At 43.2% G+C, this 15,614-nt stretch overlaps 1 protein-coding gene across 6 annotated transcripts in view; it reads right to left on the reverse strand.

Annotated features, from left to right (window-relative positions):
* The window catches only part of GRIA3 (glutamate ionotropic receptor AMPA type subunit 3), a 197,324-nt gene that overhangs the window by 58,668 nt on the left and 123,042 nt on the right, over positions 1-15,614 (reverse strand). For all 6 annotated transcript variants that reach the window (XR_013538679.1, XR_013538680.1, XM_072981225.2 and 3 more), the window contains exons 7-11: positions 14,113-14,280; positions 12,733-12,837; positions 11,337-11,444; positions 10,751-10,957; positions 2,509-2,885 (exon numbers count right to left, since the gene is read on the reverse strand). Coding sequence is in view for 4 of the 6 variants with exons in the window: in XM_072981225.2 (XP_072837326.1) it covers positions 2,509-2,885; positions 10,751-10,957; positions 11,337-11,444; positions 12,733-12,837; positions 14,113-14,280 (965 nt within the window). In the remaining 2 variants the exon portion in view is untranslated. The remainder of the gene's footprint in view (positions 1-2,508; positions 2,886-10,750; positions 10,958-11,336; positions 11,445-12,732; positions 12,838-14,112; positions 14,281-15,614) is intronic.

Here is a 15,614-nt window from a genome sequence, read left to right on the forward strand (position 1 = left end):
ATGTTTGCAATGATACACATACAAATGATATTTCTTACTTTTCACAGAAATTAATGTGTACATCGAAACACTATCATTTTGTTCCAACACCGCCCCAGTGTCATGGTTATAAACCTATATAGATTTATGGGTTCCAATAGACTTTATCAACATGTTGTAACAATTTATGTTAAAAAGCTTTTGGCTTTTGCATAATTCAGTCCAACTGAGCAAGGTAAAACTCAAGCTTGATAAAAATGAATATTACAAATAGATTTAAAAGGGTAATAGCATCCAACAGCACCGAGTTTATGAGCAAGATTGTCATGATGTGCTACAAGAAGAACTCTTAAATAAATTGCTCTCTGTGAACTCAGAAGAGACGGTTTGCAGTGTGCCAACAAAAGAACATGGGCCTGATTATAGCTGTGGCCAGTGGGGAGAAGGATCCGCAAGGATCATTCAGGACTTTCAGTATTTTAAATAAGCCAGTTTCTATCCTATATAGTTCTTGAACCTGGACATCTGAGGGATAATAACAGCTTTGCATTTAAAAAGTTCCTAGGTTAATCCAGTTAAAAGGGTCTTAAGTTGGAGGACTAGCGGCAACAGATGCCTGAGATCATGGAGCGTGACTGCCACTTCAAAAAAGGGCTGTGCTAGACAAGATGGACCCATGACACATCACAGTTGAACTGGAGCCAAGAGTTCCATCAGAGGCACTCAGGAGAGTTATGTATTCCCACCACTATCAGAAGCAGTTATTTGCCCCTGCTGGCAGTCAGCTATGAACCTTTTTAACAGTTTCAGGTAGACTTCATAGAGGGGCTAAAACAACAGGAGTGGAAAACTTTGCAATTAGAAGTAGAGTTGACTTTCCTCCCTTCAGCTTTTCAAAGTTGGTTTGAAAAACCAAGGCACAAAGTCCGTCATTTCCTTCTGATGACCGGGCAAAAGCAAGCTAAGTTATAACTTGTCAAGCAAAGGAAGACTTTAGAGAGTAATCATACATCGTTCCTGTTCAAGTACAGTGGTGCCTCGCTTAACGAGGATAATCCGTTCCAGCAAACTCGCTGTAGAACGAAATCCTCGTTAAGCGAAATAAAAAAGCCCACTGAAACGCACTGAAAACCCTTCAATGCGTTCCAATGGGCTGAAAACTCACAGTCCAGTGAAGATCCTCCATAGGGGCGGCCATTTTTGCTGCCTGTAAATCGAGGAATCCATCCTAGAAAACAGCAGGAGGCCATTTTGTACACCTGGTGGCCATTTTGAAACCTGACGATCAGCTGTTTTTAGATTGTCGTAATGCGAAAATCGGTTCCCGAAGCAGGGAACCGATCGTTGGGAAGTGAAAAAAGCCCATTTAAAACATCGTTCTGCGATCCCTTTTTTTGCGATCGCAAAAACCTAATCGTCAAGTGATTTCCTCATTAAGCGAGGCAATCGTTAAGCGAGGCACCACTGTAATGTTATCTGCCTCACAATGGCAAAGCTGCCAACCTCATCTGTTTTGGAACCCAGAAACCTGAATGCACTCAAGGACAACACCCCAACCCCATTTATGCCTAGATCCATGTTGTATTTGTTATCTCATGAGATCACTTTGACCATAGGGGCATGAAGGAAGTGTTACTTGCCTTGTCTTATTAAGAATATACAATTAAATTAAGTAGTATGGATTTAAACAAGGAGGGCACACACATTTTGCTGTTCCATGTTATTCTACGGTTCCCTGTTAGTTCCATATCGCCTGCACTCAATCCCACGATACTCCAAGGGTCTTCACACTACACTTGTTACGGTTATTGAACCAGTATCAAGAAGACTTCAACAAATTAATTTCACAGAACAACATTCACTGAGCACAACATATGACAATTCTTAGAAGGCAAATATGGAGGAGAGAGCAGACGTCAAGTAACTGGGTGTTAACCATATGGGTGACAGTTAAAAAGGTGAAGAGAAGCAAACAAAGACACAAGCGAAAAGATGGGAAAGCAAGTACAATGCAGGACTTAAAAGGTTAGCTTGAATGGTGGCAGAAAGCTGAGATGTTTAAAATGCTGTTGCATGTGACTTTTCAAACAATACATTTTAGTTAGCGAAGGAGAACATAGAAGTGTTATATGCACCAAGAAGATGACCGTAAAATGAGATATGCAGCAAAAACACGGTAACCCTCCAAGCATTAATGACAAATGTAAAAACCTGATGCATTTTACAGTCTCAACATGGTGTATATAAGTTCTGGCAGCAGTGCATGAATGAATGGCTGGCATTGAAAGCCAATGCCTGGTTCACAACCTCTCTCGCCCCTTTTTTTCATTGTGGGAGGGTTTTGATTGCTAGCAAACAATTATAACTCGATGGAGCAAACTTAGCATTGTATGGGATGTCAAAAGAAAATTTTGGGGGAAAAAAATTTGAGGAAGAAACATATATGCACCATGGCATCAGCCAACGACCATAAAATGCAAGTAGGTGATGGAAGCATGATGTGAAAGAGGGAAAAAAACCAAAACAAACCTTGGAGAAATATCGCATCCTTGCTGCATAAAGGCACCCAGGGAAAACCAAAGGCTGTTAAATATTCCAAACTCATTTGGAGGGTCAGGAGGGTTCTGTGGGTCTCGTGGCTCTTCCTGATTGTCCTCCAAATGCCATTCGTAAGGGCTGAATCTGCTGACTAGAAAGAGGACCACACTGACTCCAATGTACGCAAACACTATACACATCCAAATCTCATAGGCCAAAGGATCCAGAAAGGAGAAGACACCAGGTTTTGATTTCTGGGGCTTCTTGATCATGATCGAGATGCCCAGGCTCATAAAGGGCTTGGAAAAGTCTATGACTTCTTCTCGGACCAAGGTTATTGTCAGCGGAGCCACAGCTATATCTGCTCTCTGAAAAGACAAAAAAAGAATTACAGAAAGGCATCTTAGTTATCTTTTGCTGTTGTTTAAATCTGTGAATCTCAGAGAGACATTCTACTCCTTTGCTTATTAAGGTAAAGGTAAAGGTTCCCCTTGACAATTTTTGTCCAGACGTGTTCGACTCTAGGGGGCGGTGCTCATCCCCGTTTCCAAGCCATAGGGCCAGTGTTTGTCCGAAGACAATCTTCCGTGGTCACATGGCCAGTGCGACTTAGACACGGAATGCTGTTACCTTCCCACCGAGGTGGTCCCTATTTATCTACTTGGATTTGAATGCTTTCAAACTGCTAGGTTGGCGGGAGCTGGGACAAGCGACGGGAGCTCACTCCGTTGCGTGGATTCGATCTTACGATTGCTGGTCTTCTGACCCTGCAGCACAGGCTTCTGCGGTTTAGCCCACAGCGCCACCACGTCCCTTTGCTTATTGGCTTTCAATATTTCAACCTTTGGGGAAATATTTTCCCCGGGCGGCTTGCTTTTGTAGGGTTGGAGTTCCGAAACATCCTAATCCTAACCCCTTCTGTAGAAAAGACCATTAACTTTGAACATCTCTCCAGAACCCTCGCTTCTTGCCAGGATTCCAACCTGAGTTCCAGAGAGCAAGTTCGTTTTGCGTGGTGTGTAAACCTGGCGTCTTGGGTTTCGCCCACATGAACTTAAGTGAAGGTCCTCAAGACCAAGTCCTGAACATGGCAGTGTGTCGGTGCAGTGGAGACTGATGGCTCCCATTTCAAGGGAGCAATGATTGTGTTCTGGGTTTTAGTGTGAAATTCACAAGACCTATTCAAGGCGCTGAACCCCACCATTCCAACAGGTTAAGCGCTCATGGATTGCTCCTGCAAAATTCAAGCTAAAACCCAGAGCAGTGTCACTGCCCTGAGAAATTAGTCAATAGCTACTACTTAAGGCATCGTGCTAGCAGAAAACCCGCTTTCCTGTCTGAGCCAGTTGCCCATCATCGCTTATTTCCTCAATAAGGAGAGCTCCCAAGAAACATGAGGATTCTCCAGAACACACAAAGCACTGGCTACCACAAATTATCAAATCACGATGCTTCTATTACCTCAGTCATTTTATACCTCAACAATCCTTACATTATCTCACATATTTTAGGGATCCTCCTATTCTTCACGTGTATTACCTTAGCAATTCCATAAATCGCAAAATTTCTTAAATTTCACATTTGCTACCTCAGTCATTTTCCCGCTACCTGACATGTCTATGGATCCCTTAATATGCTTCATATGCTACCTCAATGACCCTAGCATGATTTTGGAAATCCAGGATACCTTGAATTACTTTCCTGATACGCCATCACAAAATCCGATAAAGACCAGCACTGTTGTCCATACACCGTGACATGTATGGAAATCTTATTCTGAAACCTCACTAACATCAAAGATCCCAGTAGACATTCCTTAAAACCATTTTTGGAGATTATTTTTGGTGTCATAAGGATTAAATTCTCTTTTTAAAAAATTCAGGAGAGTGAATTCTTTAGTTAATACCACCTTCTTACATTTCTCTGCACTGCCACAGACCTTCCTGCCCCCTGCTTTTCTTCTTCTTTTTAAAACGGGTGACATCCCATATTTTATTGTAATACAATTTTTTTTGACATGGCGTCAGTTTGGATATTGCTCGCTTCGGTTTGGTTGCAGTTTTGGATAAAGACCAACGGTAGAGTGAAAACTGAGAAACACAATGACATGTACCATCATTCAAAGCAGGAAGGGGCCCAAGGCACAGAGGCACCAAAATAGGATTAAAATGAGGTTATTCCTGAAGCTGACACAGATTTAATATTGAAACAATCATTCAAAAGGTGTCAAAAGAAGCAGGAAGTCACTAGGGAAGAAAAGACAACTCAAAATGAAAGGCGCTTATGAAACAAGGTTTTTAAGAATCAGGTTTTCTAGGTCTTTGGCATTTATTTAATGCTGTGAACAGGACCTGCTAGAGGGTCAGGATTGTGAGGGAAGTGGCTTGGTTTCATTCCAATTGAGGCCACATCAAGGCAGGGTCTACCACTGAGCAGGGTAAGGTGACTGGCTGAATGTTGGGTGTCTTAAAATGGAAGTCACTTGCAATTTAATTTGTTTTACTGTTAAGTGAGAAGTGTTTATTGGATTTTCTGGCTCAAATATGAAAATAAATCTACCCATATCAGGTAAAGTATATCATGCTTTGTGTCTCTGTGTCTGCCATTTGCTGTTTCACCTCAGGCGGTAAAAGCGTTGTGAGTGTCAGACCCTATAAACTCCCAGGTTTATAGATAGACTTGTTTGACCAAAGTGACTTTTTTGTGCAACCTTCTTGCTGCACCTGGGAGAATTTCACATACCTTGGAAATAAATGGGAAGAGATTTTGGTCCACTTGAAAAGTAACGGGACAGATTCATTATGGTCTGTGCCACTCCCTCTTTCCCATTCGCCCGCCCACCCCAGAATAAAGAGGCGAGACAGGTGTTATGGATAAATTATGGGCCACACTTTGTTATTACCCAATATAATCAATGTCACCTGTCGAAGAATTTGAGGGGCCTGCCATAGTGCAGAATCAGATTTGCATTTGGGGTCCAACCGCACCCTCAGTCCATAAAACAGGCGAGTCCCAAGCCCCGAGGTTGCGTGGTCCTGAAGACAGCAGGACGCTGGCCGGCCCATATTTGAATTGCATCTCTACCTGTTGAATTGCATCTCTACCTGTTGGACTGGCATACAGACTAGGTCTGTGCACTGCTAAGGGAAAGTCATATGTTTTGAAGTGAATTTCCTTAAGGGACCTGCTAAGTCCTTTGGTGCCAAAATATAAACAAAAACCTTTTTTTTAACAAATTAAAAGTTAAAAAAAGAGACAGTACCCTATATCCACTCCTGAAGGTCTCCTTGAGCAAAAACTGAGATTTATAAAGCAAATATACATACTTCTAAACCATTTTTACCCCTTGGAAATATCTTCAGGGGCTGAATGTGGTCCAAACACCATGTTGCCTACCCTTGGCCTAAGTTGACATGACCAAAGCATTTAGTGAGTATTTTATACATTCCTACCAACAAGTTAAAGGGTGAGTTGGCTGAAACAAACAGCAAAGCATAATTCATCTATGAATTTCATTGTTCAGAGGTGATGGCCTATATTGCAGAGACTTTTCAAACAAGACTATGGTGATGCCTATCAAGAGCCACCGGTTATAACTTCTCAAAAGCAGCATGCCACTGACTGCAAGTTGTTAGGGCAACACCCGCAGGGGATAGTGGGACGACTGTCATCAAATCCCGCTTGTGGACTTCCTGAGGATGTTTCTTCTAACAATGGAAAAAAAAAGTCTGGTCTAATCCAGCAAGGCTCTTCTTGTGATCCTAAGTAAGATAAATCTAGTCAATCATACAAATGCTGCTCATTCCTTCCTTCCGCAGAGAAGAGAAATGGCTTCTTCTGTCTTGAGCACATTCTTTCCCAGTGTGGTGCCTTTGAAATATACTGGCCTGCAATGGCCATCATGCCTCCTGGAAGTGCCAACGGCTGAGAGATAAGAGTCAGATATATCTAGATTCCCAGGGATGATTGTTTGAGTTGGCTAAATTTGCAATGTTCCTCTGGAAAAGAGTCTAACATTTCTGATGTCATTGTTTAGAAGGATGCACCCCGCTGTAGCTCTCTCACCGCTCAAGTCACATCAGGAGAAGGCACAGCAGGAATGTACATTGGCTAGACTGTCTCGCCTATTTTGTAGCAACTAACTTGTTTGCTGTGACAGTTAAGTACATAATGGACAAACAAAAGCTGAGATCATGAATTATGGAGCTCTTCAGCTCAGCCGTTGCTGGGGAAAAGTGGCTTCACAATAGCCTAAGCTTCCTTCAGATCTTACTCTCAGGCCCTGCTAGCGAGGGCAGTCAAAATTAAATACCATGCATACAAAATGTGGCAATCATTTTTTTCTGAACAAGACCCATGGGGGTGGGCATAGGGAGAAACATGGCAGTCACCGCTCATGGCTTTTGCAATTGACTTTCTAAGCTCCAGGGAGAAAATGAAGTTGTTCTGTAAATGAAAGACATAATGAGCAATTCCAGAGGCCGTCTCTTCTTCAAAATGCCCTACAATTTTTTCTCTTACTGGGCCTCCTATCCCATCCACACAGATGGCCGTGCATCTTTCCCTCCATCCCCTGCGAGAACAGAAAGACCACACAAGTAGGGCTACTTGGATGTGGTGTATAATTCTGTTTGCAATTTTTGTGCATAATTCAGAACCAAGCTTCTAAGCAATTCGGCTCCTTTTGAAATAAGGAAGCAAACTTCCTAGCTTTTATGCATGTGAGGACAGTTCTGAAAATATGTGCAGAAGTGCTTGTTTAAATCTCAGAGACCAGAGGCTGTTACATGAATTCCAGTAATCAGAGATGACCTTCAGTGATGATGCACCCCCCCTCCTTTTCTCAAGGACAAGGAGGAAGAGAATGAATTATGCAAAACAAGCAAAAATATGCCTCCAAGCATAATTTTGGTCAAGGTTAAAGGGGCCACCTTTCCTCATCACGGGAAGTACACTGGCTTCTCTAATATTTGCTAGCTCCCCCCTCTCTCTGCCCCCGCCACCCCATCTTTATCAAAGCAAAAACCTGTGTCAGCAAATGCTCCTGACTTTGGGCTGCCTGAATGTGAGAAACAGTGGAGCACTGATGGTCCCGACATTTAAGGACACAAATTACCCATCTGTCAGCAGAACCCAGGGCATGGCACACCAATGGTGAAGTGATGTGGTGCAGAGGATGTAGCTTGCACGGAAGTAGAAATAGGAGGTACGCTTAACCCTTCTCCCACCTTCCTGTAGCTGCTTCCACACTTTGAAAAAAACCCTCCTCACCTGTTTCCCCTTGTATATACCCATTAACTGGAGAAGGGCCAGCTCTTCGGTTGCAGAACCAAAAATATGGAGGAGATTTTTTTCATAAAAGTCACAAGCCCCTAATTTGAGCTGTTCATAACCTGACTGTCCTGCTTTAGTCTGTGGATGGAGTGTTTTTGTTTAGTCATGTTTTAGTCATGTCCAACTCTTCGTGACCCCATGGACCAGAGCACACCAGCCCCCCCCATCCTCCACTGCCTCCCGGAGTTGTGTCAAATTCATATTGGTTGCTTCGATGACACTGTCCAACCATCTCATCCTCTGTCGTCTCCTTCTCCTCTTGCCTTCCCTCTTTCCCCAACATCAAGGTCTTTTCCAAGGAGTCTTCTCTTCTCATCAGATGGCCAAAGTATTGCAGCCTCAGCTTCAGGATCCGTCCTTCCAGTGAGCACTCGGGATTGATTTCCTTCAGAATGGATAGGTTTGTTCTCCTTGCAGTCCAGGGGACTCTCAAGAGCCTCCTCCAGCACCACAATTCAAAAGCATCCGCTCTTTGGCAGTCACCCTTCTTTATGGTCCAGCTCTCAGTTCCATACATCACTACTGGAAAAACCATAGCTTTGGCTATGCAGACTTTTGTCAGCAAGATAATGTCTCTGCTTTTAAAGATGCTGCCGAGGTTTCTCAGCATCTTTTAATTTCGTGGCTGCTGTTGCCATCTGCAGTGATCATGGAGCCCAGGAAATTAAAATCTGTCACTGCCTCCATATCTTCCCCTTCTATTTGCTAGGAGGTGATGGGACCAGTGGCCATGATCTTAGTTTTTTTGATGTTGAGTTTCAGAGTGTTGTGCAATTAAATGCTCCATGCCCTGGGAGCTCGGCTCTAGCCAAACCTAACCTCTCCTATCAATATAGTCTTAGCTTCTTATAGCAAATGCATCCAGTGGCGGTGAAGAATTTACCGTTGACTCCAACCTCTGTGCAGAACTGCAAGCCTTTTTTTTTGGAGGAAACCTGGCAATGTTCAGAATTCTCCCGTCTTCTTCTGGGATTGATACAGGCTCCCAAGGCTGCTGTTCCAATGTGTTGCACACAGTCCCAGAGGTGCTCCCTGAACACGGCTGCAATTCCCACCCTCACTTGGCAGAATATTGTTTCATTTTATACACACAAGGAGGCAGGAAACCCTCTGCTTTGAATGAGGAGGCTAAGGAAGGTTTCAGATGGCAAGCAAATAATCAAGGGGGAGGAGAAAGAGACTCTCATTTTTGGGGCGCAATTGGGGAAACAGACAGGGAAGAAGTTACTCTTTTGGAAGACAACTCCCAGAATCCCTTAGCTAGGTTGGAAGAAGAGGAAGGCAGGAAGTTGCATCATCTGGAGTTACGCTCTTGGTCCATTTAGGCTTGGCTTGTCAGTTCTGATCAGCTGTATGGCCTATCCAGGATTTTCAAGCAAGCTTATGTCCTAGCTCTACCTGGTGATACTTAGGGGGTGAATGTGGATGGATACTTCTGCAGTCCAGCTAGGTGGTCCTTTTTGCCTACAAACTGGAGATACTTTGGGAGTTGTAGCCCCCCCCATGCATGGATAGTTCTCTCACTTTTTGTGCCAGCTCCTTTACCACTTGCTTTTACGACAGCCAAAATATTGTCACAAATATCATCTGCATGACAACGAGAACTCATAGGAACAAAAAGGAGTAAGCTTTGTGTCAAAGAATTAATTTGGTGAATATGGCAACATGATATCAGTGATGTACTATTGTAATACTCATGGCTGCCCCAAAGGAACTGGAGTGAGCATCTGCCTGTAAGAAAGAAAGAATGCCACCACAATAATCCAATTTCATGCAGAAGGAGTTGGTCCAATATTTTAGTCCAGATTTTAAAGGAGCTAGTCAGATTTTGAACTCTATCTTCACAGTAAGTTCAGGATCTTGGATAAGCCTCCTGAAAGTTCAGACTAGAGATGGGCACAAATAAAAAAAAGGTCACTCATTTCGATTCATGATTCATCAAGGTCAACAAATCATGAATTATGAACTTACATATCTTTTTCTGGCGAATTGATGGATCAATTTATCATTTTTTTACCCTATAAAATGGCTCTCCAAGCACCTAGAGACACCAAATTCACAGGGAAGCATCGCCTGACGCTCTCTACAATCCCAGCAAGTTCGATGAAGTTTGGATTTTAGACATTCGAGTTATATATGCACAAGGATTCCCCCCCCAGGAAAGTTCCCCCCAAGCACCTAAAAACACCAAAATCAGAGAGAAGCTTCTCCTGACTCTCTTCTACAATCCCTTCAAGGTTGTTGAAATCTGGGTTTCAGATATCCAAGTTATATACCCCCAGAAAAGTGCCAGTTAGCAGCTGGCTTGGTGGAACCTAATATTCACCAAATTTGGAGAGATTGTAGAGGGGAGTCAGTAGAAGCTTCTCTGTAATTTTGGTGTCTCTGGATGCCTGGGGGAAACTTTCCTGGGGCGACCCTCTTCATGGGTGCATAACTTGAGCATCTGAAAACCAATCTTCCCCAAACATGGAGAGATTCTAGAGGAGAGGGGAACATTTCCTGAAACTTTGGTGACTCTAGGTTCCTGGGGTGGCATCTTATAGCCAAACAAATAGACAAATGTAAAAATCAGTAAAATTAATGGATTCGTATTTGTCAGGGGCATTGATTTGTTTGAATATGAACTGATGAATTAATGATTTTTGAATGAATTTGGTTATTTTTTAAAAATTTGTGTCCATCTCTAGTTCAGACTAAAACCTGCAGTGGTTTTGCCATCATCACCACTCCTGCCCCAGTGAAATCAGAGTCCCCAGTCTCCACTGCTGTGGGGTCTCTTAAGCTTGGCATCGATGCCATTTAGAGGGCCAGAATGTCTCAGTCCTGCTCTGGCTGCCTGACTTAGTTTGGTCATTTTTTTCATATGAACAAAACCGAAAAGTATGCATGAACTTACCCCATAGACCAGCTCACCCACCATGCCGTTCCACATTTTAGTATCAGGGTCCTTTGCACCATATTTCCCATCGGGAACGATAGAGAGCACGTATTTGATCCCAACATGCTTAGCGATTTCGTGAGCTAGGTCAACACAGTAGCCTTCGTATTTCTCATTCCCTTCTTTCTGATCAGGGCTCTGCTTGCGCATCACGTAGGGCGCTTCCTGTGATATGTCACGGGACGAGAATAAAAGGAATCAAAAGTTTTTCCCCTCCAGTTTGACAAAGAACCATCTTTTTAAAATGTTCTAAATTGCAAGATGTGGGTGGAGATCTTGGACAGGAAAGCGCCCAACCCCAGGCACATCCCTCTATGAACCCTCTACTGATAAAACTTGATACTTAGCTAAATAAATATTACAGGGGTACTTTCTAATACAAGGTAAACGAACACATATGGGCTGTTTGGTTTACGGAGAGAATAACAAAACAAGGGGTTTATAAACAAAGCTGGAGGTTTATCAAGTTATGTATGACATGGAAGGAAAAAAAAACAGTTTTTCTTTAAAAAAATAGTTAATTACAAATGACCGCAGAACTTACAAGTATAGTGGTTACCACGATGGTCCTGTTCTCCACAGAGGAGGTGTCATTGGAGACACTCGGATCTATTGCCGGGACAAATCTCTCATATTCATTCCAGTAACCAGCCTGTAATTAAAGAGAACACAGCCAAATTAAATATTGATACCTTGTTAAAACAGTTCACTGCCCATTCAAGCGAGCCAGTGAGCAGTTCTGGGGATAATGACAATTCTGCCAATTGACTGAGCTGTTTTGCATAATGGTGTAATCAGCCTAGAAAAAGGGACCAGGCTGTACTGCTACACCCAGGATGTCCAAACCAGCATAGCCACTCACTATGCTCCTCCAACAAACACATTTCCGAACTTTTTGAAACCAGTCGGGGTGCTCTGGCAGGAGAACATTTCTAGATGTCAGTTCTTTGATGTGGGACGGGGTATATATTTCTTCCACACATTCATTCCCCCTCTCCATCTCTCATTATCACATAACCCTTCAGTTGCTGGGCTATTGTTGGCCACCTAGTGTTTAATACAAGCCCTTGGACATCCCAGACAGAAGGCTATCTGCTCCCCACTAAAATATCATTAGGGGAATATCTGTTCAGAGATATCTTGACCAGTCTCCAATTCAATATTTGCCCATGTGGACCTCCCGTGGAAGCTGTCATGGTCATCGGATGAGATGCCAGTTGTGCGTCTGGTTGTAAATAACCAGAACCTTCCCATGTCAGATTCTACATTTGGGGCTCTGCACGTATGTAAATATATGAACAAAACACCGGCCTCAAAAATATTTCCTCCCACTTATGCCATACATTACAAATCTCTAAAAGGTAAAGGTTCCCCTTGACAATTTTTGTCCAGTCGTGTTCGACTCTAGGGGGCGGTGCTCATTCCCGTTTCCAAGCCATAGAGCCAGCATTTTGTCCGAAGACAATCTTCTGTGGTCACATGGCCAGTGCAACTTAGACACGGAACGCCGTTACCTTCCCACCGAGGTGGTCCCTATTTATCTACTTGCATTTACATGCTTTCGAACCGCTAGGTTGGCGGGAGCTGGGACAAGCGACGGGAGCTCACTCCATCGCGTGGATTCGATCTTATGACTGCTTGGTCTTCTGACCCTGCAGCACAGGCTTCTGCAGTTTAGCCCGCAGCGCCACCACGTCCCTATTACAAATCTCTAGGTTCCAGGGAAAAAAAAATGACTCTATTACCATTTGCTTGCACCAGTTCTTCCCAACCTCTGGCTATCCAGGTGTTTTAAACCTCAACTCCCTTCCACACCAAACCGTATCTCCTGATATTTCTGTCATTGTCATTCAATGGCTCCATCTTTTCCTTCATTAACTATGGGCAGCAAAAGAACCAGCTTGTCACAGTGCATACACATTTATCCAGTTTGGACTTACCTTCCGTGGCCCGCCAGTTCTCATTTCATACACATCGATTGTGTAATTAGTCCTACGTCCATAGGTGTCAAATTGGATATTTCCTGTCATTCCTTGCACTTGAACCTTAACAATTATAAATGGCAACATATTGATAGAGAAAGGAATAAGAGATAATACATCTACAGATTTTGAATTTCTTTTTTGGATCCAATGGAAACAGTTTCATTCCAGCACTTGATCTTTCCAGCGTGTTTCTCCTGTAGTGGTATCACCATGTCATAGTAGGATCATAGAATAATTGAGTTGGAAGGGCCCTGTGAGGCCATTATGTCCAACCTCCCTGCTCAATGCAGGGATCCAAATCAAAGCAGATCTGATAGATCATTGTCCAATTTTCTCTTGAATGCCTCCAGCATTGGAGTGTTCACTACTTCCCACACTAATTGTTTCCTTTGTCATGCAGTTTTAGCAGTTAAGAGGTTTTTCCTGATATTCAGCCTAAATCTGGCTTCCTGTAGTTTGAGTACCTCTTTCAATGGCCACATTTCCCTTGTTTTTCAACAACCCCATCAAAACAAATGGAAACAAGTAAGGTCTGCCCTAAAAGCAGTAAGCTATAATGTTGAGCAGTCTCCTTTGTTGTTTCATGTACTTCCAGCCAGGCTGTGGTCACTGGCTGTTCTTTTATACAGAGTCAAACTATGACTCCATCTAAGTCAATACTGGCTTGATACCATCATCTGGTGGTTTCCCTTTTTTCCCACCATCATCGTTTCCATTTTAAAATGATGAAATGCCTCTGAGAAGATTTTGTTACCAGTGGTAACTACTTTAAGCTAAGGTACATGCACATTTTTAGTCTCAGCCTCTTCCCAACACCCTAATCCGTACATCTCATCTTCACGATCTACAGTGGTGCTCCGCATAGCAACGTTAATCCGTTCCGGATTAATCGTCGCTATCCGGAAACATCGCTATACGGATAGGAAAACCCCATAGGAACGCATTAAACTCAGTTTAATGCGTTCCTATGGGGCGAAAACTCACCGTTGAGCGAAGATCCTCCATAGTGCCGCCAATTTCGCCACCTCGGTAAGTGAGGGTAATGCACGAAAATGCTTGCGGCAGCCTTTTTGGTTACCCGCCAGCCATTTTGGAACCGCCGATCAGCTGTTCTAAAAACATCTCAATGCAAAAATCGGTAAGTGAAACGCTTACTGATCATCGCAATGCGATGTTTTCCCTATCTAAACATCGCAATGCGATCGCATTAGCGATCACAAAAAATAGATCGTCATGCGGATTCGTCGTTAAACGGTGCGCTTGTTATGTGAGGCACCACTGTATATACTGAGCTACCCTAAGACTACAGAGCATTGTAGCAGCTTTGATCCTTACCATTTTCAAAGCTCTTTCAATATCTATTCCTTGACTCCAAGGCACAGCTGGGTTTGCTAAGCAATCTCCAGCACTACCTCTTCGGGAGACGTCAACACGCTGCCTCCGAAGGTACCGAAAAGCTTCGGCGATGACTAGTATGGCATCATGGGTCAACGCAGATGTATACTAAAGAAAAGACAAAAGAGAGAGTTTTTGAAACACTGTATTCTAGTACCTGCATCAGAGCCAGTGATATTCTAGCTGGGTTCTTTTTAAAAACCAGGTGTGTATAGTCACCATGAGTGAGACACTAGACTTGTTCTGTCACCGCTCTGAAATTCTGGAATGCCACACACAGCAGGAGGTCCACATGCCTCTTTCATCCCTATCATCTTTCTGGAGGACCTCTCATTTCTATTATGCTTTTAGAAGTTGCGTCTGCAAAAAATGCTTCCTCTCCCATTTTATACCGCTGATTTCCTTAGTCATACCGTTGCCCGCACAGTCCAGAATAACGAGACAGACACAGATATATGGAATAACTAGGGCCACAACTTTATTAACTTATTTTTAACCCAAACATTCCCTTTTTACAAGGAGGCCTACCATACTGCATCAAACTGGTCTGTAACTGGACTCAACCTTGACCTTCCGGTCCAGACCACCAATCAAGTTCCTACAACGAAAGCATGCCGTCTTACCACAGAGCACGCTTCTGTGTATCCCATAGCTGTGGTCCCCTAGATTTGCCCCATCTGGGTCTACAAACTCTAGCTGCTCCTCATCCTCTGGGGTCCCTAGCTTCCCCTCCTCTCAACTAGACCTCTGCTGCTGCCCTTCTGAGAGGAGGGGGCTTAGCACTCTCTAGGTGCCTTCTTCGGGACGGATCTAACCGTTATTCTTTGGCACTACCTGCTGTTGTGACCTATTTATTGGGTCAATTTTTAAAACAGCCTCTGAACCGCCCTCGCTGGTAAGAATGGGATGGGTGCTAAAACACTCGCGCTCAGGGGAAATTTGAGTGCCAGTCAAAAATTTGTGTAAGCCAAGACATTCTGCTTCTTAATTCAACCTAGCTCTGTTAAGAGGACCTCAGGATGCTAATAAAAAGCCAATCGATCCTACAATCATGGGGTATACTGTTCAGGGTACCATTGCAAAACTCCCATGGCTAAATCCGACTGTTAGTTTTAACTAGTGTATATTCATTAAATCAACTGCACTTATGTCTGTATTGACTTAACAAGTTTGATCCAATCAATGGGTCTATACTGCTTGATTTAACCTGCTGTGTATGGAGAATATTTTGATGATATGAAATTTGTCTCTTGTGCACACCTATGCATATATATTTATAAACAAACTGACATAAGCTTCACTAAATCATTTTAAAATACATAATGCTTTCTGTTCCTTCCATTTGTAGTTTTCTTTGTCATACAGCACGCTAGACGATACAGACTATCTGATGTTAAAAGCACAGCAGCCTTGAATTATGTCTCTCTGGACTGTATTTCCTA

This window comes from Pogona vitticeps, chromosome 11 (genome assembly GCF_051106095.1).
Source record: "Pogona vitticeps strain Pit_001003342236 chromosome 11, PviZW2.1, whole genome shotgun sequence".
NCBI lineage: Eukaryota > Metazoa > Chordata > Lepidosauria > Squamata > Agamidae > Pogona > Pogona vitticeps.